This window comes from Tamandua tetradactyla, chromosome 15 (assembly GCF_023851605.1).
Source record: "Tamandua tetradactyla isolate mTamTet1 chromosome 15, mTamTet1.pri, whole genome shotgun sequence".
Taxonomy (NCBI): Eukaryota; Metazoa; Chordata; class Mammalia; order Pilosa; family Myrmecophagidae; genus Tamandua; species Tamandua tetradactyla.
Genome location: NC_135341.1, coordinates 42243105 through 42269730, shown reverse-complemented (window position 1 = coordinate 42269730; position 26626 = coordinate 42243105). Strand labels below are relative to the sequence as shown.

The 26626-nt window shown below is 39.6% G+C and overlaps 1 protein-coding gene across 5 annotated transcripts; it reads left to right on the top strand.

Annotated features, from left to right (window-relative positions):
• Positions 1–161: 161 nt before the first annotated feature.
• Positions 162–26626, top strand: ZNF502 (zinc finger protein 502). Of its 5 annotated transcripts, none has more exons than XR_013162804.1 (4): positions 162–265; positions 13541–13654; positions 14144–16760; positions 26519–26626. XR_013162804.1 is itself a non-coding variant. In XM_077129597.1 (4 exons), the coding sequence occupies exons 3-4, from the start codon at positions 13609–13611 to the stop codon at positions 15715–15717; spliced, it is 1620 nt and encodes a 539-aa protein (XP_076985712.1). In that variant the 5' UTR covers positions 177–265; positions 13301–13443; positions 13541–13608; the 3' UTR covers positions 15718–17376. The 5 variants fall into 5 exon arrangements, 3 of the variants coding, with proteins under 3 accessions (XP_076985711.1, XP_076985712.1, XP_076985713.1); XR_013162805.1 differs by lacking the exon at positions 26519–26626 and adding an exon at positions 20499–20895; XM_077129597.1 differs by lacking the exon at positions 26519–26626 and adding an exon at positions 13301–13443 and having other exon boundaries at positions 177–265; positions 14144–17376.

Genomic DNA, 26626 nt, shown 5'->3' with positions numbered 1-26626 from the left:
AGTGCTCCGGGTCAAGGTGGTCTTTGCTGGGGTCTCAGGAACGCGGCTGAGCGGGGAGGGCACCGAGACCCCTGCTCCTTCTCTGAAGTCTCCTTCCAGTGCCCCTCCCTCCTCCTAGACGAGCAGCCGGGGGCCGCGCGTGACGCACTACCGGCCGCGCCGCTGCTCCTCTGGCGCAGAGGGGAAGACCCGCGCCTGGGGCTTCGGTGCACCTCTGCGCGCGCGGTCACCGCCCAGCTCCCGCGGGGAGGTCCCGTATCTCACGGTGAGCTGGCTGGGCCTCGGGAAGGGAGAAAAAAGGTTCCGAACGCCACTCGGCTGGGGCGGCGGGCCAGGGGCGCAATGGGGAAGCGCTGCTCCCAACCTCGTTCATCCCCTGAGGTTGCCGGCGCGTGCGGCCTGGGACCCCCGGCACCCCCGGCACCCCCGGGGGCCGGGCCCAGCCGGCAGCCTCGGCGCTGCAGTTCCCAGGGCCCAACATAGTGCCCGGCATAGAGGAGGTGGCCTAGAAAGATGGTGGAATGAATGAATAATGATTGAATGATGGATGAAGCGCGAGGCACCAAGTCGGAAAACGAAATCCCGGGGTTCGGATTTCTCGGTCGGGATCCCAGCCTCCCCCCCTCCACCCGCAACATACCCCGCGGCTCAGACCGCGTCTTAGAAGGAATCGGGAAACAGTGTAGAGCGCCCTAGGCTGGGAGTTTGCAGACCTGGGTTACAATTCCCGAGAATACAGAGTCTGTTTCAATCTCTGAATTTGGATTGTCTAGTAATGTCCTACTTTCTTCGCAAAACTCAGTTGATAGCATGTGTATGAGCATGTATGATCTTCCAATAAAATTTTACTGTCCGTTAAATGCCCAAAACACAGAATTCAGGGTCGGGGTACAAATGAATGACTTTAGGACCTGCCACATGGGAAGATTCTCTTCTAGTGCTAAGATTATACATATAGTTGTGCTAATATTTAAAAGTGCATTTATTTAGCATTTACCATGTGCAAGATAATGTACAGATCAATTGTGCTAATGTATTTAATTTTCCCAAACCTATTGTCTTTCTTTCACTTTTAAAAATTTATTAATTAAAAAAATTTAACAAACGAAAAATAATATTAACATAATCAGTAATTCACAATATCATCACTTAGTTGGATATTCATCATTTCTTAGAACATTTGCATCCATTCAGAAAAAGAAATAAAAAGGCAATAGAAAAAGAAATTAAACAAAGACAGGAAAAAAAAAAAGATTGTATCTACCATACCCCTTACCCCTCGCTTCCACTGATCACTAGCATTTCAAACTAAATTTATTTTAACATTTGTTCCCCTATTATTTATTTTTATTCCATATGTTCTACTCGTTTCTTGACAAGGTAGATAAAAGGAGCATCAGACACAAGGTTTTCACAATCACACAGTCACATTGTGAAAGCTATATCATTATTCAGTCATCCTCAAGAAACATGGCTACTGGAACACAGCTCTACATTTTCCCTCCAGCCTCTCCATTACATTTTGAATAACAAGGTGATATGTACTCAATGCGTAAGAATAACTTCCAGGATAACCTGTCGACTCTGTTTGGAATCTCTCAGCCATTGCCACTTTGTCTCATTTCACTCTTCCCCCTTTTGGTCCAGAAGGTTTTCTCAGTCCCTTGATGCTGAATTTCAGCTCCTTCTAGGGTTTTTCTCAATCCCTTGATGCTGAGTCTCAGCTCATTCTAGGATTTCTGTCCCACGTTGCCAGGAAGGTCCACACCCCTGGGAGTCATGTCCCAGGTAGTATAGTCTGTTGTTTTTAATGGAGAAATTGAATGCACAAAGAGAATAGGAAACTTGTTCAAGAGGACACTGCTACTAAGTGACTCCTGGCTGCAGAAGCGATTGATACAGAGTACTGCTGGAGCCTGGAGGGGTGTGTCACTCTGTACCAACAGGCAAATTGAGAAGGGCTCCAGAGAGGAGTGACTTTAAATCTGGACTTATTGAAGGAATTGTGGTTTCGAAGCCTTGAAAAATCTCAACTGGCTTGCCCAGCCTCCTGCAGCTAATTATTTGAGGAAAAGGAGATGGCAGTGGGAAGAAAGCTTACAAGGTATGAGCTGAAAGCCAGACCCTTACTAATTTTACCAGGGGGTTTTCCATTTTGCTCTTCTATTTGGGGAGGTTGGGGAAGGAGGGTAGGGATGAGTCATCATTATACCCCATCTCCCTATACCTCCCCGCCCCAAATCTGGATTCAGACAGATTGTTTTAGTATCTTAAAAAGAATCTAAATTAAATAATAGGGGGAACAAATGTGAAAATAAATTTAGTAGATTGAAATGCCAGTGATCAATGAAAGGGAGTGGTAAGGGGTATAGAAAAAAAATAGGGGAAACAAAGGCTAAAATATATTGGGTAGATGGAAATACGAGCAGTCAATGAGAGGGAGGGGTAAGTGGTATGATATGTATGAGTTTTTTTCTTTTTATTTCTTTTCCTGAATTGATGCAAATGTTGTAAGAAATGATTATGGTGATGAATACACAACTATGTGATGATATTGTGAGTTATTGATTATACATCAAGAATGGAATGATCATATGGTAAGAATGTTCATGTTTGTTTGTTGTTATGTTTAAAAATAAAAATTAAAAGAAAAAAGAATCTAGATTATTCCATACTAGGCATTCCATCCTTTCTAGGAAATTTACACACCAGAAGTTAGCAAACCATGGACCAAACTTGGTCTTTGGCATTTTTTTTTTAAGCTTTTATTGTGGGACTGCCATCCTTATTTGTATATTAGTATCTATTTTGCTTTCAAACTACAAAGGCAAATTTGAATAGTTGGGACAGAGATACACAGCATGGTAAAGTCTAAAATATTTACCCTCTGGCCCTTTACAGAAAAAGTTTGCCTCCCCCTGACATAGATGGATTCCTGATAGCTCAGATAGTCCATGATGGGAGAAGAGTGGTCATCACCAGAATGTCTTCTCCATCGGTTTTGTGTCAAATATAATGACACTTAACCCGTTGAGTGCCTGACACAAGGAAGACTTCTTTCAAGTGCTTTACGTAAATTGACTCGTTTGAGGAAGGATTTGCAAATGTTAGAGCTGGAAGGATATTGTCTGATTTGCCATCTTTTTCAGATAAATAGTCTGTTGTCTAGACCCACTTATGTGAGTTATGGCAGAGCAAAGTTTCCTAATTCCCTAAGTCACAACCATTTTTATCCTATTCTGAGTAGGAGGCCAATACCATATCCATTGGATCGCTCAATTTAAATAACAATTTTTCTGATTATAAAGCTAAGGGGTGTTTATTGTAGGAAAAGTGAAATATATAGAAGATATATATCTATATAAAGAAGTATATAGAAGAGTAAAATATATAGACAAAGTAAAGGCTCCATTAACTGGCCTAGAGGTAAGTGTGTTAATATTTTAAATTTATTGTTATGTTTTTATTATGATTATTTTGGCATGGGCAGGCTCTGGGAATCAAACCCAGGTCTCCAGCTTGGCAGATGTGAATTCTTGCCACTGAGCCACCATCGCACCACCCAGTGTGTTAACATTTTGATGACTATTCTTCCTACCCTTTTGTGCGCCTGTTTTGTGTCTGTTTCTGCTTATTGAATGATTACTTAATGCTGGTTTATATGTGCATATTTTTTTGGAAATAATATTTATATCTTCCTGTTTCAACATAATGCATTTCCTTATAAATATTCTTTGAAAATGTGTTTTTTCCCTCATATTCTGTCCTACTGATGTAATAATATCAATGCTTATCCACCTGTTTTTTACAATTATAATAACAATTTGTTCATAAATCTCTGTGCCCATCTCTGATTGTATTTTTTTATGTTCTTTCTCTGATTACAGAAGTTATTTGTTTTTGTGGGAAACCTTTACAAGAAGATAGGCTCTAAAGAAAAGTTAACCATTATCTCTCAGGAATGATGACAGTTAACAATTTAAAGTATAATGGTACAGGTTTAAGTTAATTTAAAAAAATAAAGCAAAATGTCAATAATATAGGATGTTTGGGAAATAGAGGGGGGTGAATTCATAATTCACCATGTCATCACCTTTATTTTTGTTTCTCAATCTTATTCATGTGCCTATTTTAACATACACATATAATGTTATGTTGTGCTTGAAAATTTTTTTTTGCTTACATAAATATGTTTCCAAATAGTCATGTATATTTATTTTTAAAAGATCTTAATGGCTGTATAATTTCTCACCAAGTAGAAGTAGCATGATTTGCTAAACCCTCTGTCCGACAGTGGAAAAATGATAAATACCAACAACACTGCAGAGACTATTTTTTACAGGTAATAAATTCAGGTTTTTTCCTTTCTGAGAAGTCATTTTCCTGTGAGAATGTTCTGGTAGTAGAATTACTTGGGCAAATATATAGGCATTCTTATGACACAGTGATGGCTTTGAAGAACTTCTAACATACATTGTAGGTGCTGCATATATAGAATGAGTCTTCTATTCGGAGTCTCTGTACCCACAAAATGGTGACATAGCATCCTAACTACACCCATGTATTTTGCTGGATCAACTCCAGAAAGATGCTACCAGTTTATATTCCCACAGTGGTGTGTGAGAGAATTCTTTCCCTACACCTTCACCAGTCTTGAGTTTTAGCATTAAAAATAAATTTTCTAATTTGATATAAAAATTGACCCTTAATTGTTTCAGTTTCCATTTATTTCATTACCACAGAGATGGAATGTTGCTTTGATATATTTATTGGCCTTTTGTAATTCTTGATATATTCATTGTACTTTTCTATTTTTGTATCAGTTCATCTTTTTTCCTTATTCATTTGTAAGGCATTTTATAGATTAGGTCTGTTTACACTTTGGTATTTAAATAAAAATTATTTTATCTAGCTTGCTTGACTTTAATTTTACATGTAAATATTTTAGATATACAGGATATTGTTTTTCTGTGCCCAAATTTATTTTTCTTTTGTGGTTTGTGCTTTGTTTTTTTGCATAATACTTAGAAAGGTCTATCCAAACCCTAAAATCAAACAAACATTTGTCAATATTTTATCATTTTGCACTTTCATTTTTTATATTTAACACTTTAATCAGTTTAGATTTATTTTCTGTTTGGAATGTGAAAATAATTACCAATTTTTTTTCCAACATTAAGCAACAGTCCCAACATAATTTATGAGTAATCTATTTTTTGATGATTGGAAATCTGTGCCAACTTTATCATATATTAAATTTTTTTATTTATATCTTTTAGGGGATTAGGAATGCCATAAATCAAAAGCTAGTGTTAAATTTCAGCAAACATGTAGACTCACTTTTGAGGTTTTCCTAACTATACTCCTTTGGTAATTTTATCTATTATTACCATTAGTTCGATTATCATTTTATGCCCAAAACTCTAAATATGTTTTCAGCCCATACCTCACTCCTATGCTATCAACATTTATGTCCTATTTTCTACTTAGGGCACTGTCATCAAGTAATTGTTCCAACTCCAAACTGGTGAATTATTCTTGACTCCTCCCTCTCCTGTACTAGTCCCCCCAGTATCATTCCATTCCTTATGATTCTGTCCCTTAGTTAGGCCAGTCCCCTCACTGGAGTACTGAAACAACTTCCCAAGGGGTCTCCCAGTGTTTATCCTGCCTCTTCTACTCCCACTCCTTTCATAGAATCCATCTTCTGCATTATATGTCAAGGGATTTAAAAACAAACAGCAGATCTAAGCATGTCCTTTTCCTTTTCAAACATTTTCCTGTCAGGAGGCAGCCATAAAAAGAACTTAAGGGTTAAGTCTCTAAGTTAATTTAAGGGTTAAGTCCTTAAAATGGTTTGGAGGTTCTATATGATTGGCCTTTGCTTGCCAAGGGCTTCAGGTTTCATTTCCCATACTTAATACTTTGGCCTTGCTGGATTTCTTATTCTTCTAATGTGCTAAGCTTGATTCGTTTCATTTATTCTGTTCATCTCTGATATATTCTTTTCTGTCTTCTATCTGTCTTCTGTTTATCATTCTTCAGGGAAGCTTCATTTCTCAGAATAGATTAGTTCCTGTTGCTTCCTGTTGAAACGGAGCTCGAAGGATATTAAGGAATGATGAGAAAAAAAGAAAGAAAGGGAGAAGGAGAGAAAGAAAGACACAGATGGGCTCAGGGGGTCTGAAGCTTGAGTTAACTTCAGACAGACTTCAGACAACTTTATTCTTAACCAGATCCTGGTTATATACCACAGGATGACAATAGGCATGCATGCATTTCCTGAGGGAACAAAGTTCTTATCTTTCAGTGTTCTTCCTTCGTACTCAAAATAACCATTTGGGGTAAACAAACATTCTCTTCCTCCTAGACTGTCTTACATAAATCAGATAACATAAAGCAGCTTACTGCCGCCACCACCCTAATGCCGTCTACTCCCAAGTAGTTATGTTAATCCTATCTCCTACAAGTTGCCCCTCTATATTCCAGAGTGCCAGATAGTCCCACTTTTGTAAATTCCATACTCGTAATTACTGGTTTAATGTCTTTGTCCAGCTATGACATAGGCTCCAGGCGGGCAGGGCATGTCTGACTTGTTATTTAGTGTCTAACACTGTTTACTGTACTGCATAGGTCTCCTTAGGATTGTGTGGTAGCTGACAGGTCCCTTTTATACCCCTCCTTGGGAGAGGAACAGGAAAACCCAGACAGGATCCTCTTAGACCTTCAAACCCCAGTTGAGAGACACAGACTTGATGAGAAGGCGACAGGACCTTCATCTGCCGCATTGCATTCTTTTGAGACTTCAGGGTCCTTGACTCTGATAAAAAAAAACCCATCTCTTTGACGTTCTTCTTCCTTGAGATAATGCTACCACTTCTACTTCTCACTTCATGGTTATATGGAGAGACAGTCTTGGAGGAATAGTTATGTTTTGACTTTTCTGATACCAGGGTACACAAGTTTTCTGTACTATTTTTGCAACTTTTATTGTAAGTCAAAAATCATTTCAAAATTAAAAGTTTTTTTTTTTTTTTTTAAAACCCTGCAGTTTACACTCTTATACTGAGCCCTCCCTGAAGAAAAACAAACTTATATGACACCTAGAAGAAAGGATAATCAATGTACCGTAGTTTGTATCAGGTAGGGAGAGTTCCTAAACCACACTATTCAGGCCCCTTGGCATATGGTGGAGGTGGGCGAATCAGTTTTTTTCTTTTCTTTTTTTTAATACTTTCACTCTTATAGGACAGCTACACAAATATCACAAAACCCATATAGAGAACTCCAACATACTTCTGTCTTGCCAGATACCCTACACTACCAATTTTAACATTTTGCCACATTTGCTGTAACATTCTGTCTATTTAGCTAGCTGTCTATCTATCTATTTATAAATCCATTTTCTAAACACTTAATTGTAGCTTGTATGCATCATGCAGCTGTGGTAGTTAAGTTGGCCAGTGATGATACTCTGTTTTGTTTCTGTGGATTTAAATCATCAGTATGTGAAATTCATCTATGGCTGATTATATTTGTGGTTGGCTAAGAAAAGTGCCTTCCACAATGAGTGAGGTTTAATTTAATTAGCTGGAGGCTTACAAGAGAGAGGTCAGAAGAGAGCTCAGTAGCTCAGCATACCTCATCTCAGCACTCACAGCTCAGCCCAGATATTTGGAGATGCACAAAGCAATCACCCCAGGGAAAGCTGTTGGAACCCAGAAGCCAGAAGAGAAAGCTTTTCTTTTCGCTGTGAAAGAAAAGCTCAGATGATAGCTAGCTGCCTTTTCTCTGAAGAACTATAAATTTTTAACTAAAATCCCCTTATTAAAAGCTGATCCATCTCTTGTATGTTACATTCTGGCAGCTTTAGCAAACTAAAACAATAGCCATGCACATTTCCTAAGAATAAAGATATACTTTTTTTTTTTTGGCATGGGCAGGCTCATGGATATACTTTTATATAACTACCATCAGTGCATTTATTAAGTTCAATAAATTTAACATTGATATCTGCTTATAGTCTATATTCCAATTTTTTCATATGTCGCAGTTAAGTCCTTTTGAGCCTTTTCTCTGGCCTTATTAGATCCTGTTTGAAACTATTACGTACCCCAGAAAAAAACATGTTCTTTTTCTAATCCAATCTTGTGGGGCCAGACTTAATGTTTTGGGTGGATCCTTTGGTTAGATTGTTTCAATGGAGATTGACCCACTTAATCGTGGCTTTGACCTTTTGATTAGATGAAGGTGTGACTTTGCCCATTCAAGGTGGGTATTGATTAGTTTACTGGAGTCCTTTAAAAGGGGAGACAACTGGAAAAAGTACAGTTGATTCAGAACTGACATAGATGCAGTCATTTGTAGTGCTGACAGAGAGAGAAGACACCTAGACATGGACAGTTGGAGATGCAGAGCCCAGCAGATGTTGCCATGTGCCTCCCCATGAGATGCAAAGCAAGCCAGAACCCAGAGTTTTTCCCCAGAGAAGCTAAGTGAAGGCCCAAAGATGTTTAGAGAGAAAGCCACCAGAATCAGAAGCTGGAAGCAATGGAACTTGGAACAAGGCCAGCCACATGATTTCCTATGTGACAGAGATCAGCCTTTTTCAGTGAAGACATCTTTTTCTGGCTGTCTGAGTTTGCACATTTTTGTGGACTTAGAACTGTAAACTTGTAGCTTAAATCCCCTTTGTAATAGCCAACCCATTTCTAGTATATGGTATTCTGGCAGCATTGGCAAACTAAAACAGATTTTGGTACCAGGAAAGTGGGGTGCTGTAGTTTGCAAATACCAAAGATGTTGGAACAGCTTTTTAAATGGATAAGGGGAAGATTCTGGAAGAGTTGTGAGGATTTTGATAGAGAAGGCCAAGAATGCTTTGACAAGACTGTTGGTAGAAAGGTGATCTCTAAAGATACCTCCAATGAGGCTTTAGCCAGAAATTAGGAATGTGTCATTGCAAACCAGAAGGAAGCTGATTCTTGTTTGAAAGTGGCAGGTAATTTGGCAAGCTTAAGTGCTGGTATTGGATGGAAGGTAGAATTTGAGTGTGATGAACTTGGATATTTGGCAGAAGAGATTTCCAAACTAATTGTGGGAAATGCAGCCTGGCTTCTTGCAGCCCATAGTAAAATGTAACAGGAAAGAGATAAGCTGAGAACTGAACACTTGTGTACAAAGAAACCAGAAAGTGATGGTCTGAAAAATTCTGGGCTTCCAGAAAGGGACACCCCAGCAGCTAGTGCCCTACATGAGGATTTAATCAAACTTGGAAAAATAGTTATTTCAGAAAAAGCTAGGATTGAAAATACAGTTATCTAGAAAGGATTTGTATAAAGTCCTATTATCTGATGGTTATGATCCCTGGATACTGCATAGAAAACCTACAGGAGTGTTGCAGGATCTGTTTAAACAGAATCACAGCCAGTCTGGACTAAAAGGGACAGAAAGGGGACAAATTGAAGGAAAAATGACTTCAGAGACAGAATTATGGAAGCTAAGGTCTAGAGCCAGGAAAACTTGGGCAAGGAGAGCAGACTCACTTATAGATGTGGAAAGAATGAGTTTGCCGTGGAAGCAGAGGGCAGGCCTTCTGCTTCATTGCTCAGGAAGATTTTTGCCATCTAAGGCCTTAGAGAGGGTGGAGCACATTCCCTGGGGATTGGGAGGAACCTAGCAATCACCTCAATGTTCTGAGGGAGTTGAGCATGTGCTCCAGAGATGGCAGAGAGCCCAGGTGCTGCCTCAGTGCTTGGAGAGGGTGGGGCCAAGAAAAATATAGTCTATCCAAGGTCACCGAACATTGCAACCCTCATCCCAGTGTTTGAAGAGAACAGGGCCACTGCATAAGCCCTTACAGAGGATGCATCTGCTGCTGTCTAAAGCCCTGAGGAAGAAGCATCATTCTATAAGTAACTCTCGGACTTTGAAATCTAATGGAGTTTGCCCTCCTGTTTTTTGGAATTGTTTGGGTTTGGTATTCATGTTTTCCTTTCGATTTTTTCCCACGACAATGGAAACATGTATCCTATGACTGTCTCTCCTTTATATAGTGGCAGCAGATACTTGCTCTGAGTTTCATAGGTCAATAGCCAGAGGAGAATTTTTGCCTTAGAACAGACCATGCCTGTAACTGACTTTGATGAGATTTTGTACTTTTTCTAAATTTGTATTGTGTTTGTATTATTACTGAAATGATTTAAGGCTTTTGTGATATTGTGATGGATGCATATATTTTGTTTGTATATGGAAAGAATCTGTCTTTTTGGAGTCCAGAGGATGGAATGTGCTAGTTTGAAACTGTTATGTACCCTAGAAAAGCCATGTTCTTTTTCTAATCCAATCTTGTGAGGCCAGACTTAATGTTTTGGGTGGATCCTTTGGTTAGATTGTTTCAATGGAGATTGACCCACACAATTGAGGCTGTGACCTTTTGATTAGTTAGATTACTTTCATGAAGATGTGGATGTGACCTTTTGAATAGGTGGAGGTGTGACTTTGCCTGTTCAAGGTGGGTCTTGATTATTTTACTGGAGTCCTTCAAAAGGGGAGACAATTTGGAGAAAGCACAGTTGTTTCAGAAGTAACATAGTTGTAGACATTTGGAGATGCTTGGAGTGCCAAAGGAGATGCTTGGAGTGCCAACAGAGAGAGCAGTCACCTAGACATGGATGTTGGGAGATGCTGAGTCCAGCAGATGTCACCATGTGCCTTCTCATGAAGTGCTAAGTAAGCCAGAAGCCAGAAGGATCTACAGGGTTTGAGAGAGCTGTTTGAAGCCAGAAGCTGGGAGAGGATGCAGATTCCAGCCACATTCCTTCCCATGTGAGATATTGGTTATTAAAACTTTCCCATCTCACAAAACAGAAACTCTATACCTATTATGCATTAACTGCCCATTTCCCCCTCCCACTTCTGCCCCTGGCATACTGTACCTTAATTTCTGTCTATTAGCTCTATCAGCTCTATTAGTTTATGTATATTCTCTGATATTTTCTTAAATTTAACATCCTACTCTACATCTGTAACATTTCATATACTTTGATGCCAACCTAACTTCATTAGTATATACAAATTATGTCCTTATCCCTTCCGTCCCCACACCTTTATGTAGGTCTTGTAAAAAATTATGTGTTTATGCAATATGAGTCCCAAACCACTGATTTATCATTTCATTTTATGCATTTGCCTTTTAGATCCAGTAGGAAGTAAACAAAAAAAGTGGAGTTAAAACTGAAGACACAATAGTATGGTGTTTATACTCATGTCCTTGCCTTTACTGGAGATCTTTATTTCTTCACGTGGCTTCAATCTATTGTTTATTGCCCTTTCCTTTCAAGCTGAAGAACTCCTTTTAGCATCTCTTGTAGGGCTGGGTTAGTAGTGACAAACACCCTCAGTTTTTGTTTTTGTTTTTTTTAATTTGGGAATCTCTCCATTTTTGAAAGACGGTTTTGCCAGATACAGATTGTTTTCCTTTCAGTGCTTTACTTATGTCATCCCCCTGCCTACTTGCCTATATGGTTTCTGATGAGAAATCAATACTTAGTCTTATTGAGGCCCCTTTGTATGTGACATGTTACTTCACTCTCGGGGCTTTCAGAATTCTCTCTTTATCTTTTTTGTTAGGCAGTTTGATTATAATATGTTATGTTGTGGGTCTATTTGCATTTATTCCTTTTAGAGTTAGTTGAGCATCTTGGATGCCTGTTTCATATCTTTCATTACATTGGGGAAGATTTCAGCCATTATTTTTTTGAATATTCTCTCTTTCTTCCCCTTCTGGACCTCTTACAATATGCATATTCATGTGCTCTTATAGTGTGTCCCACAGCTTCTTTTATTCACCTTTCTTCAATCTTTTTTCTTCCGGCTTCCTCAAACTTGATGATTTGTATTGTTTTATCTCTATGTTCACTGATTCTTTATTCTGCCAGTTCCGATCTGCTTTTGCGCTCCTCTAGAGAATTTCTAAATTACGTTACTGTGGGCTTTAACTCTGATTGGTTCTTGTTCATAATTTCCATCTCTCTATTGATATTCTTTTGTGTTCATCTGTCATTTTCCTGATTTCTTTTAGTTCTTAGTCCATGTTTTCCTTTATCTCTGAATAGATTTAGGACCATATATATTTTTTGAAGTCTTTGTCTGGAGTGCCCCAGATCTTCCTTCTTGTCTAATTATTTTCCCTTATGTGGGACATTTCTTACTGTTTGTTTGTATGTTTTGTAATTTTTTGTTTAGATTTGGACATTTTGATATTTTAATGTGTTATCACTGGAATTTATACACTAAGGCATCTGTTTCTTAAGCTTGTATCCAGCTAGTGTTACAAACAGAGCTTTCCTTGAATGCCAGAATTTAACAAAAAGGACAGAAGGAAAGGAGAAAGAACTTTTCCTAGTCTTTGCAGATTGACCTGAGGGAGTACTCTTCTTCAGAGCTATCACAATGAGTTTAGAGAATAGTTTCAGACCCAAACATAGGTATATTCCTGTGTTTTTCTGGGCATGAATCTTGTCTATGGCATATGCATGTGATCCTAGAATTACCCCATTTACATGGATATCAATGTCCCTCTTCCTTAGGAAAGAGTTTCCTCGTGGTCCCAGATGCTGTACTCTATTTCCTAAAGCCAGCATTCTCTTGCCCCGGGCAGCTGTGAGTTGACTGCTATCCCACAAAAGTTTGTAGGAGAGCTCTATGAGCTATCTTTTATATACAGGGCACATTCTGGGATTGTGAGTCTGCAACAAGTATCGTGGTTCAGTTTCAGACTACTGCCAGACAGTTGAGCCCAACATAGATGCTCCTAGTATGTGGATGAGAGTTACTCTGCTCCTGTGAGAACTGGGGTCAGGCACCCATACTGAGAGTGCAGGCTGGTTTGTGTTGAGCCAATGAGGGGATGTGGGAGAGGTCAGCCTGGGCGTGGTGAGAGGCTGCCATTTTTATAAGCTTTCTTTTCCTTGTTTAGGTACTTCCCCTGTTAATGCAACACATTAACTGTTTTCTGCAGCTTTCAGAAAGATATTTCAGCCAGTTCCTCTCTGTTGTTTAAAACTTCTGTGAAGGATGCATCTCTGAAGCTTTTCACTCTATTATCTTGATTGGGTGGGTCTGGGACCAGTCTTGATGCATTCGTCTGCTCTGAGGCCATTTCCTCAGGCCTCTTTTAATTATATTGATGTTTCATACCGATTACTATATGACAGACAGAATGCACTAATTGACATTAATATTCCTATCAATTTCATAATTATCATTATAAGTTAAAAAATGCCACTCTGATTTATAGATGAAGCTCTTGAGTGTTTGGTACTATCTTTGTTTGAGCCTGCCATTTATTGGACAGTGGACAAGTGGAATTTGAACCTAGGAAGCTGCAAGCCAACCCTGATTCTTGCTGATGTAGTCATATTTCTGCCCTACAAGTTTGGGGTGAGTGATTAGATAGAATTCTCAGCTAACTCCCCTTTTATCATTTTACTGTTAAAATGATATCCCACCTGTCTTTTTTTTTTTTTCATGCAAGCAGTGCACCCAGTTTTCCAGACCTGAACTGTTTTCCAATCAAAGAAAAGAGAAGATTTGTGGTTGTTGAATATGCAAGGAGCTGAAAAAAGCAAGAATGGAAAAGATATATGTCCAGGTGAGTAAGCAGGGGACAATCAGTGAGAGAAACAGCAGGCAGGAAGAGTTTGAAAACCTTGGAAGAAAAACTCTGAGTGAAGCTGAGAAGAAAAAAATTGCCCTCTCTTTTAGAGATATTGAGGCAGGTAGAGATGAACATCTCTTGGGGCTAACTTTTCCTCACTGCTCCTTTTATCTGTCTTTTCCAGTGTTTGCCCTTTAACATTCTCTTAATACAAACCATCCATTTTTCTGTTATTCCCCTAATTGTGGCTATTGCTAGCTCTTCTCCCTTTATGTCCATTGCCTATGATTCATTTCCTGAGTCTCTCTAGCACACTTTTCCATGGGGATTCTTTATTAATGGTGATCACTGACTTTCTTGCCCCATTTGCTTTTACTGACCATATCCCAAAGGTCATGCCTGAGACCTGTCAAAGTCCTCAAAACGTCAGAGGCCTTCGCTCTATTCTGTATCATAGACATTCACTCTGATGGTTTCTTACAGATTGGGAGAACAATCCTGCTTCAGAGCAGGTTGTCTCTGAAGTTGATTCATCAGGGATAGTAACAGAGAGATTCCAAGAGAATGAATATCAACAGCCTACATCTAAAGAAAAATATGCATGTGAAAGCATGAAGGACAATACCTCTGGAGAGATTCCTGGACAAAACCTTTTCCAGGAAGGAAGTTTCAGGGAAATGACTTTCATCCCCAAGGAAACACCCCATGAAATGATAACACAAGAATATAATCTTGAGAAAAGCTTGCTCTTCACCTCTAGCCTTGTTACCCATCTCAGAGTTTCTACAGAAGAGAGCCTGCATCAGTGGGAGACAAGTAGCTTACATACCCATGAGATTTCAGATCAAAGTAGATGTCCAAGCTTCTCTATGCAGAAAAAATCTTGGAAATGTAAAGAATGTGGAAAAACATTTACTCAGAGTTCATCCCTCACCCATCATCAGAGAGCTCATACTGGTGAGAGACCCTACATATGTGAGGAATGTGGGAAAGCCTTTAGTCGTAGCTCCTTCCTTGTTCAACATCAGAGAATTCACACTGGAGTGAAACCATATGGATGTGAGCAGTGTGGGAAAACATTTAGATGTCGATCATTTCTTACTCAGCATCAGAGAATCCACACTGGAGAAAAGCCTTATAAATGTAGTGAATGTGGGAATTCCTTCCGTAACCATTCACATCTCAGTGAACATCAGAGGATCCACACAGGAGAGAAGCCTTACAAATGTAGCAGATGTGGGAAAGCATTCAATCAGAACACACACCTCATTCATCATCAGAGAATTCACACTGGTGAAAAGCCTTATTTATGCAGTGAATGTGGTTCTTCTTTCCGGAAACACTCAAATCTTACTCAACATCAGAGAATTCACAGTGGAGAAAAACCCCATAAATGTGATGAATGTGGGAAAACCTTCCAAACAAAGGCAAACCTCTCTCAGCATCAGAGAATTCATACTGGAGAGAAACCCTATAAGTGTAAGGAATGTGGCAAAGCCTTTTGTCAGAGCCCATCCCTTGTTAAACATCAACGAATTCATACTGGAGAAAAACCTTATAAATGTAAGGAGTGTGGCAAAGCTTTTACTCAGAGCACTCCACTGATAAAACATCAGAGAATTCATACTGGGGAGAGACCCTACAAATGCAGGGAATGTGGTAAAGCCTTCATTCAGAGCATTTGCCTTATTCGGCACCAGAGAAGTCACACTGGAGAAAAACCCTATAAATGCAATGAATGTGGGAAGGGCTTTAATCAGAATACCTGTCTCACTCAGCATATGAGAATTCATACTGGAGAGAGGCCCTATAAATGTAATGAATGTGGGAAAGCCTTTGCTCATAGCTCATCTCTTACTGAACATCACAGAACTCATACTGGTGAGAAGCTCTATAAATGTAGTGAATGTGAGAAAACTTTCCGCAAGTATGCACACCTTAGTGAACATTACAGAATTCACACTGGTGAGAAGCCTTATGAATGCATTGAATGTGGAAAATTCTTCAGACATAGTTCAGTCCTTTTCAGACATCAGAAACTTCACAGTGGTGAATAAACTTGACATTTTCTCTAAGGGTAATGATTAGGAATCTGGCTTTGGAAGTAGTGGGCAGGTAGACAGGATTTCTAGAGGGGAGGATGAAGGATCCCTGACTACTGCCTTATGAGAAGAGTATTTTCAGAAATGGAAGCAGGAGCTTGGAAAATAATTCTGGACCTACTCTTGGTGGGCATCTGGAAATATAGGGTAGATTCAAGGAAGTTCCTGCTTTTCTGATAAAGCCCTGCTGGTTACCATTTCTTCTTTCCCATGTGACTCTTTTACCTTGAGTTGACATTGAAGCTAAAGCTAAAGGAAACTTATGTTGCCTTTAGCACACCTCTTCCCTAACCTTCCCACCTCATTATGCCTGTCCACAGGCTGGTAGGTGAGATGCTTTTCCAAACAACAATGGTTATTCTCAAAGTCCAGATGTTTGGGGCAGCTGTGACTAAGCTGCAAACACTGTGAAGTTGGAAGTTGCCCATGAATGGGGAGAGAGAAACAAGTGAAAAACAAAAAATCTAATGTGTGAATAAAGGAATATGTGGCAAGAACTGGTCTAATCCCTGCATATATGCTGGCGAAGAAGGCTTTTAACAGGGTGAGGAAGGTCTTTCCTTATCCTCTCAAGTTTGAAGGGAGTTGGGGTTAAGAAGAAAATAAAGATACTTCATTATGAAGAAAGATGGATGTGCTGAGAGGGCCAAGGAAAGAAGGACCAACCTGTGTCCTAAAGGAATACTGACTTACCCAAGAGATAAATTATCTGTACTAGGTGATAAGAGGCCTTAGAGCATGAAACCTGTATGCAACAAACAAGTCACCTACTCATCCTTGCCCTGGACTTGGGTATATATCTGTCTCTTGTAAGTTTGGCTGGGCAGCTGGTTAGCAGGGACCTTTGCAGAGAGACTTAATAGAATAACAGTGTCCAAAAAAGTAGGACTCGGCTTGTTGACCTTAGGGAGAAGAAAGCATTAGTGAAGATGGAAGAAGGCCCTTTAGTTTGGCTGGAGTTGAGACCCTGCTGTATCACTTCGAAAGAGTGTTGACAGGTATGTTTTGCAGGGCTGGGTTTCCATTGATTAGATTTCAGGTATTTCTCTTGTTAGGACTATTGTATTCTTGGATATTTGCCCTTCCCTTCATTTAAGAAGCATCTAGGAAAACACTTCTCATCAAATAAATTTGGAAAGAGTTCTTGAGAGAATTATTTGTTTCTCAAATCCCTGAAAAGATAGCATGGTTTGCCACTGATTGTGATGACGTTTTATTCTTTTGAGGGAAACAGCAGTTAAGATCTGGAAGACTATGTGTAGATATTCTTTGGCCAGTATTTGAAAACAAAGTTTCTAAGCTCCAAGACTTACGATAGTTTAAAAACTATGACTATTGAAATCAACTAAAGTAAGTTGATTCTGGCCTGGTTGCTAGTTTGGAGCTCAGCACTGATTTTTCTAAACCAACTATATTGTCAGCATTGGTTTGGGTCATTAATTACCACTAATGGGAATTCAGCAGAAATATCATATACAATTTTTCCTCTTCAGTTATGAATAGTATGTTCTGAAAACCTTCCATAAGGGAATTCATTATTGAGGAAATTACTATCTTATGGGTAAAAACAGCCCTATGAAAAGTTTAGAAACATATATATATATATATATATATATATATATATATATATATGCATATATATATATATATATATATGCATATATATATATATTCTACTAAAAGAAAATGCCAATGTATTTATGCTCCCTAAATGAAAAATAAGATCATAGAATTAATTATTGGTAAATGTTCAATAAATATTTATTTGTGGAGTTAATATATTTCAGTTAATCTTTGCCCATAAAACTTTTCAGGAACCTCTTTGATATACAGATATTACTTACTAATATTTATACATTACAAATTTTGGAGTCTTGAGTGAAAAGTAGAGAGAATAAGGGAAGAGTTTTGTTGGGGAAAAAATGGAAAAGTCCCAAGAGTGAATGATATAAAAAATACTTAAAAAAAAAATGAATATGACCCTGAGTTTTAATCCTCAGGTTAAGGGAGATTGACACATTTTCACTTCCTGGGGAAACAGGAATGAAAAGAATTCATCATCTCTCTACTACTGTTATCTCATATTCTTACCCTTACACATATTTGCTTCTGATTTTCTCTCAATTGCTGGCCATCATGTGCCTAGTCACTTTAGCTGGGCCCCAAACCTAGAAATTGCTCCCTTCCTCAAACCTTATTCTTTCTCAAGCTTCACATCCAACCACCCACTATATCCTGTTGATCTAGCTCCTGAATCTGAAGGCCATCTTCATTGACATTGCTTATTAGAGGACCCTAGAGTTTATTTCCTAGACTTTTCTTATTCTCCTAACCAGTATTCCAGTCTCTTGCCCCCCGCCCCCAGCACATCTGTCACGTTTCTTCTAGTTGATCTTTGTAAGACATAACTGTGGCAGCTCTATTTTTCTCTCTTAGAATAAAGTCCACCCCCTTAAGGAAGAGCCCTACATCTGGCCCATGGTTTTATCTCCAGCCTCAGCTACCATTTCCTACCTTGCACATTCTATTCCATAGTACAAATTTGTTATGATTGTACATCATCACCACTGGATTCTGCACTTTGGTTCCATTGTACATACATTCCTATTGCTCCAGGTTTCCATCTCTGCTCTGCTCCTCCTGGTCTGGAAAGCTCCTGTTTGTCACTTAAGAATATAGTCAGGCAACATGTACTTAAAGCTTTTCCTAATCTCAATCATATTGCATTATTCTGCATCATTTTATGGATCATGGTGTATCGAACGGTTGTTTACAAATATTTCTCTTCTCATTGGAATGTCGGCTCTCCAGTGCAGGTAGAAAAATATTTGTTGAACTCAACTAGAATAATGAGTCAGGCATTTTTCCATGCCAGACAGCAGGTTGTGACTTGAACGTATGTTTATAAGTAGAAAGGAGTTATGGTGAATGTAGCTCCAAAAAGTGTTTTATAGGAAGAATTCTGAGTCTATCCCCAAGATACAGTGTTTGTTTGTATTAAGGCAAGGATCCCATAAGAAGAAGTGATATTTTGAGGCAGTGACACAGACCAGGTATTTCAAAATCCCACTGCAGTTTAACAGAGTGGTTTCAGATGGAAATTGAAGTTGTCAGGTATGACAAGACAAGCTGCAGAGGCACAGCTATGTCAACTGAATAATCTATGATGCTGGAATTGAACAGTGATGCTGGCCTGGCATCAGATCAGTTGGACCTTAGAAATTCCAAAGAGGAAGCACTTTATGAACTCTTGGTTCTGCTGGGTGCTGGGATGCTAAAGAACAAATATGTGATGCTCATTCTTTGCACTGAAATTTAATTTGTAACTCCAGAAGGACACAGTGGGAGGTAGCCATTTCAGATCCTCAAAACGACCAAAGAGAAAACAGAAAAGTAGACAGACTCACCCACATGCACACAACTAGTAAGTGTCAGGTGAAATTTAAACTCCAATGTCCCTTCTCCCTTTCATTCAGATTTTTCTCTTTATTGGGCATACCTCTGCTCCCTGGTTCCCCTTTACTTGTGTTTGTTATAGAATTGAACACTTATGGCTCCAACCTTGCTCTGCTCCCGTGAATGGGAGTTCACTTTAGATCAAAAAGCTATTTGCTCTTAGAATTTCATATTATCCTGTGTATAAATGAAAGTGAGTTTATTTTGTATTTTGACCATTCCTTACTCCCTACACAATGCAGAAACCTAACTTTGATCCCATGTGACTTAAGTTTCACTCTCCTTCACCTACAAGGTATATCAGGGCTAAGAATATTTTAGTTCTGTGGAATATTTCTGGTGTCTATCCTTTCCAGTCATATTCCACATCTCATTGACACTCAGCCCAAACTGCTCTTGAGCCCCAGATTCCTCTTTCTAATGGCTTGCTTCGCCTATAGTACCCCACTCCAGGGTTAATTTCCACATAGCAGGCCTTTTGATTTAAGAGATTCTTTGAAGACTAAAAGGTAAGACAAAATAATTAGGGCAACGCTTTTGGCCTATGGGGAAATTAGGATTGGAGGGAAAATTTGCTATCTGATTCCAAATAAGTGCTAAGAATGTGACACTTGGCAAAAACGTAAGGTGAACTCAGCATTGTTCCCTGGCATGCCAGCTGACCATTCTACAAAAGGAATTTGTAGCTGGAGATGGTCAGTGCAATTGGTAATGGATTCAACTCGGTCATCTTCACTCCTGATTTAAGCCTCCCCAAAGACTCCATTCTGGGAAGACAGCTCATTGGAAATTTGAGCAGTTAACTAACTTCACTGTTGCATCTCATTCATTCATTCAACAAGTATTTACTGAGTGTCTGCTGTGCGCTACACACCAGGGCTATGATGCTAAGCAAACAACCCCATTTAACTGAGTTTGCAGACCATTAGGAATACCTGGAGATGGGTCGAGTGCATTGCTGCCCAAGCATTCATCCCTCAAATACACCTGTCAGGATGAGCACATATGTGCAAATATTTTCTGGATGAGGACAAGCAAGATCAGAAGTTTTGCAGAAGTTGGAGAGAGATGTGCCTGCTCTTCTGAGGGCTGCAAATGTAGCGGAAGCCAACAGAAGAGTGGGGAATAGAGCTGGGATTTGAACAAGTGGTGATAGTACTAACATTTATCAAACATTTCTTAAAAGCCAGAGATTCTTCCTAGTGATTTACATGTATTATCTCATTTAATTCTCACAATTCTATGAATTTGGGTACCATTATTTTATCTTTATTTTAAAGGTGGGAAAACAGGGAGAGAGTTAAAGTACCTTGCCCCCGTCACACTGAGAATCTGGAGTTTAAGCCCAAGCAGTGAATCCAGATCGAATGCTCTCTTGGCCAAATCTTGAACAAGCATCCCGAATAAGGAAGAAAAAGTAAATTCTTTGGAATCCTGTGAAGAGGTCGTTTGTGGCAGGAAGATTGACGAGAACGAGTGAAAACACTGAGAACTTTCAAAGGTTACTTTCATGGATAAGGGAATGTTTTAGGAGGAGAAATATGGCCGAGTTGTGGAGTGACTGGCACCTAGTAAGAGCTTCCTGTCGCCGACCCCCTCTCACTTGCGTTCAGCTTCTTTGTACCTACAGAAGGTGGATTAGCAGGGAGATTTCTGGAGAAGAAACCCTTGGAGCCGGCGCGGTGCAGTGAGAGGAGTCTCCGCCTTCCTGAGAGGAGACAGCCGCGGTTACTGCCTGCGGCGCAGTCTGGTGACGTCACAGCCGGGTGCGCCGCGGCTCGTTCCCCGCCCCCGGGAGCGCCCAGGCTCCAGTGCGGCTAGGCGGCGCCGCGGAGAGCTCCTGGTGAGCGGTTCTGATTGTGGCCAGCTGATGTGAGTCCGCCCCGTTCCTTCCCTCGGGACTAGACCGCTCGCAGCACCTCTCCTTTCCCGGTGAATAGGGACATTAGGCGCGGAGGCCAGGGGCCTGGGGAAAGTTGTTCAAGAGCTCTGGTCGGGGGATCGGGAGATCTGGTTTCTAATTTATCAGCTTGAGCAAGTCAGCGAGCTGCTGAGCTTGTCAGTTTTCTGATTTCCACAAACCGAATGCTATTCTTTGCCACTTCACAGTTGTGCGGTTGAATGAGAATATAAAGATGAGTTACCTCCTTACTTTCATTAAGTATTTATTCTTCTCTGATAACAAAAAGTAGGTAGCGTTAAAAACAAAACAAAGTAATTGCGAAGGCCTAGAGACACACAATAATTTTTTTTTCTTTTTCGTATGGGCAGGCATTGGGAATCGAACGGGGGTCTCCAGCGTGACAGGCGAGAGCTCTGCCTGCTGAGCCACCCTGGCGTGCCTGAGACACAGTATTTTCACACCAGTTACTACGTATTGACTGCTTACCGACCAGGCACTCATCTAAGTTCTTTCCGTCTATTAGCTTATTTATTTATCACCACAACCCGATGAATTTATTGTTATTATTTCCATTTAACAGTTGAAAAAACTGGAGCACAGAGAAATTAAGTAACGTGCCCAAGTTCACTTGACAAATAAATGGTGGAAGGGGGATTCTAACCCAGAGAGTTTAAACTCAGAACCTGCGCCATACTTGTGCTCCGGTCTAGTGGAAGAAGACAGAAATGTAATCGGAGATTTAAAACAGGAAAGTGCTGTGGTAGAGACGTGCAAATTTCTATGAGAATGTAGAGGAGGAAAGGACTTCCAAAAGTCAAAAAAGGGAAGAGATGTGGTACTTCACATTTGAGTTGAATATTAAAGTTTAGGGAAAAAACATTTGTTCTGTGTCAGATAAGAGGTGCTGGTGAATAGGGGTGGTTTAGACTGGAAACAAGCTCCTTGCTTTCTAATAGGGCACTCTTTCCATTAAAAGGGTTCCTTAACTTAATTCCTGTTAGAAGAGGACCTTAACGTCTTTAAACAGACTTCCTCTCCTTTGCTGGGTGATTCTACTTTACAGAGGCGGTTCAAATTATTTTCCAGAAATTCCTCCACCTCTGATTGTGGAAGGATAATTGCTGGGGAGTTTCCCTCGGTTGATTTAGGCAATTCTTAGCGAGGTGCGGCTGACCTCACTGCTTAACACACAGTAGGTACTCAGTACTTTTCAAATAAACCAATTGATCAGCCACAATCAAAGGCTTAACCAAATCAATGAGCTTGACTTGAAGGTTTTGTTCTTTTCCCATCTGTGTTTTCAGAATCAGAGAACATTATTTTTTGAAGAAACCTTAGATATCATCTAGTTTTTTAACCTGCATTTTATAGATAAAACAAATTCTATGAAATTGAGTGACTTGCTTCAGGTTACTGAACAAGTTAGAGGCAGAGCCTAGACAAGGATCCAGACTTCTTGACTTAGTCCTGTAGAATGTTCACCCTGCTGCCCTCTACTGCCCCACAGTCTTTGACTTTTGAAGTCAATGGTTCTTTTCAGTAGGTTTGCGAAGCTTTGGGTTCCAGCTTTATTTTCTGTGGAGAAATTGTTGCTGTGTTATGCTTAATCCTTGGGCACACCTGCTGTGTTAGTTAGAGTCAGTTGTCAACTTGGCCAGGTGAGCATACCTAGTCTTGTTGCTGCAGACATAAGCCAACAGTACGTGAACCTCATCTGTTGCCAATTAATCTGCAGTCGGCTAGGAGGCGTGTCTGCTGCAATGAGTGATGTTTGACTTAATTGGCTGGTGCTTAAATGAGAGAACTCAATGTAGCACAGCCTAAGCAGCTCGCACATTCCTCATCTCAGCACTAGCAGCTCAGCCCAGGCCTTTAGCGATGCAGAAAGAAGTCACCCTGGGGAAAGTTATTGGAACCCAGGGGCCTGGAGAGAAGACCAGCAGAGACCATCCTGTGCCTTCCACGTAAGAAAGAGCCTCAGTGGAAAGTTAGCTGCCTTTCCTCTGAAGAACCAACAAAATAAATCCCCTTTTATTAAAAGCCAGTCTGTCTCTGTTGTGTTGCATTCCGGCAGCTAGCAAACTAGAACACCTGCCCTCTTTCTTTGTGCTTTATGGTGTCTCTGAAGTTTGTCCACTCACTGACTTTTGTCGTTATTGATACCCTTCTCAGAGAACAAATCTTAAAGAGTTATTGTTCAGGATGAGACTGTTCCTGGGTTCCCCTGAATCCAGTATATGAAGGAAATAGGCTGACAATTTATGAGTGGCTTCTTTTCCTCACTCTGTGCCTCAGATTCCTGCCCTTCCTCAAGAGAAAAGCCCCCAGGAGGCAAACCTTTCTTGTCTGTGTTTGTAATAGCTTTCTCTGGATAGGTGAAATCTAGAGAACCCAGGTTGGGGTTGTTATGGAAGTTCTACTTCAGATGTGATGGCAGAACAGCAATGGGAATGAATAGTGACTACCACATCTAGGCCCTGCAGACTGAAACTGCAGAATCACCCAGAAATGGGCAATATTTTACTCAGATCAGAGTGAGAGGCCCTATTGTGGAAGAAGACTAGAAAGTAACTGGTTATATGATAGGACAGCGAGTGCATTAATTTCTGATTACTTGTACCTAAACTGTAGCAAGACTAGCTACCCCCTCTGCAGTCATTTGGTGGAATACCCTGAAAAGAGTGCTGACCTGCTAAGTATTATTAACGCCTTAATGACCTAGTGGTGAGATCAGGGGAACTGATAGTAGGTAAACTTTGCAAAGATGCTTAAATGTTTCCCCAGAATGTAGAATGGGCTCGGGGCTTGTTTGGAACAACAGCTTAAGTAATCACAGCTGTCATTACAACTGCTGTCAGAAGGCAGTGTGGAGCCCTGTGAAGAGTAATATTGGGTAAACTGGATTCTTCGAGTATAGGAATTATGTGAATAGATGATTGTTTCTATTCCTGAAAAATTCAGTATAGTTTAATGTGTACATATCTTTGTATTTCTATCTGTTTATGTATGTATGTATATATGTTTGTGTGTGTGTGTATATATACTGAGAAATTACTAGAAGAAAGTTCACCAAAACATCAACTGTATTTTCTCTGGGAGGTAGGATTTCAAATGATTTTCTTTCTGGACTAATTGATTGTTTAATTGAATGAGCATGCATTCTTTGAATGATTAAAACAAAAGACTAATTTTTTATGTTGGGAGAAAAAAGTAAAGGAAATAAAAGTTTGGTTAGCATTTTGTTTTTACAGTTAGCTGTTCAAACCATCCTGGAATTTTAAACAGCCTATAAAGACAGTGTGTTAGATTCAGTTGTCAACTTGGCCAGGTGAGCATACCTAGTTCTGTTGCTGTGGACATAAGCCAATGGTACCTGAACCTCATCTGTTGCTAATTACATCTGCAGTGGGCTAGGAGGCGTGTCTGCTGTAATGAGTGACGTTTGACTTAATTGGCTGGTGCTTAAATGAGAGAACTCAATGTAGCACAGCCTAGCAGCTGGGCATTCCTCATCTCCGCACTAGCAGCTCAGCCCAGGCCTTTGGAGATGGAGAAAGAAATCACCCCGGGGAAAGTTGTTGGAACCCAAGGGCCTGGAGAGAAGACCAGCAGAGACCATCCTGTGCTTTCCATGTAAGAAAGAGCCTCAGTGGAAAGTTAGCTGCCTTTCCTCTGAAGAACCAACAAAATAAATCCCCTTTTATTAAAAGCCAATCCATCTCTGGTGTGTTGCATTCCGGCAGCTAGCAAACCAGAACAGACAGAGAGGTAGGTTCAAGCAAGATATTCAATATATTTTAACAACCAGTGTGGTAAAGGTTCTGCCCAATCAGATCAGCCTCTGACCTTAAACAATTGGTGTAAATATACCACTGTATACCAGTTGGCTCTTGGACCCATTAGATCCATATGTACCACAATGAAATGATCTCTGAAAAACATTAAGTGAAAAAGAAAAATAACACTGCATGCTATACCTATAGAATGATTTTATTTATATAAAAAGAATCAAATTCTACATAGGTATAGAAAAATGACTGAAAGAATATTCCCCAAACTTAGTCATTATCTATAGGGAAAGGAATGCATTTATTTGGGTGAGATGAGGTGGTGATGGCTATAAAAATTATTTTGTTTTACTTTATAAACTTCTATATTATCTAAATATTTTGCAGTGAGGATATATTCATGTGTAACTTGTATAATTAGAAAACTAACAGGCCTCAGAGAATAAGAATGTGTCTGTGTCTCTAACCTCATCCAAGAGAGAGGTGCCTCTGATGTTCGGCAACTGAATATCCATTCTCTGATTTCATGTGCCCAAGTCCTTCAAGGCATCAAAGTTTCAAAGTTTGATACCATAAGATCATCCAAGTATTCCCCTCTTTCTCTAGTTATATGCTTCCCAAGGAGTGACCTGATGATAATGATTAGGTTCCTATATGATTTTTCAATATTAGAAAGGGGGTAAAATTTTTTCATTGTAAATTAGTAACTGGCTTTCTGTGTTTTACATTATTTACCTTGTGAATTTGGCTAGTATACTTCAGATTCAGAAGTGTTTCTTTGGCTACAAAGGTGAAGGCCAGATCCTGGACCATGATACTGTTTAGGTATAGGTGATCAGTTTAGGTATAGGTGATCAGTTTAAGTATAGGTGATCAGAAATTAATACATAGTGTCCTATGAGAGGTTCTTCCCTAGAGACCACCTCTATCTCAGTTTTTATAAACAACAATAATTATTTTATTTTCTTTCAGTATGAAAGTCGCTAAGTTTTCAAACCTAGAGATTTCTCAATTGAACCTAGTGGAAGAGCTATAGATGCTCAATGCTTTGGAAGAAAGAGCGGTTAATAAGGAAGGATTTGCCAAGCTGGACCTAGTGAAAGTTACAGCCTGGATTACCTTTGCAGTCTTGGAAGGGAAACTTTTCAGTTATTGCTAGTCTGCCAAGATATTGCTTGTAGGCAATTTGAGGAGATAATTGCTTTCACCGGTTCTTTGAGATAATAGGTGGGCAGTAATTTTCCCCTAAACTTAATATAATCATGTCTAGAACATTGGTCCCTTTCACATGCTTCTACTATTTATTTTCTATATGCAAATATGGAGGGTCCCAAAATACCAGAATTGGTTTTTAGTGTTTGTTTATTTCAGAATCAACCACTATAGGAAGTTTTATAAATTCTCAAGACCTGTCACCATTAAATCTTTTTGATCTGTCTGCCTCTTCTTTGATTTTTTCCATTTTCTGATCAGTTATTCTAATCTTCTCTCCATGTCACTGTAATCTCCTTTCTCTATTATTGAGAAAAAGGTAAAAATCAAAATTATACAGTGCAGGGTCCATATTTTACAGAGGGGAAATTTTCTTTTGTGATTTTTTTTTTTTCAGGCTAGAAGACCAAGCCAGAGGCTTCAGTATTAAATTACCTGGAGAAGAATTGGAGAATCACAGGACATTCATCAGAACTTCCCATTTGGAATAATTGAAAATGCATGC

Coding starts and splice junctions, on each gene's coding strand:
- ZNF502 (XM_077129596.1), top strand. CDS start 13,609: ATGCAAGGAGCTGAAAAAAGCAAGAATGGAAAAGATATATGTCCAG. Junction 13,655..14,143: donor TGGAAAAGATATATGTCCAG/GTGAGTAAGCAG, acceptor GGTTTCTTACAG/ATTGGGAGAACAATCCTGCT.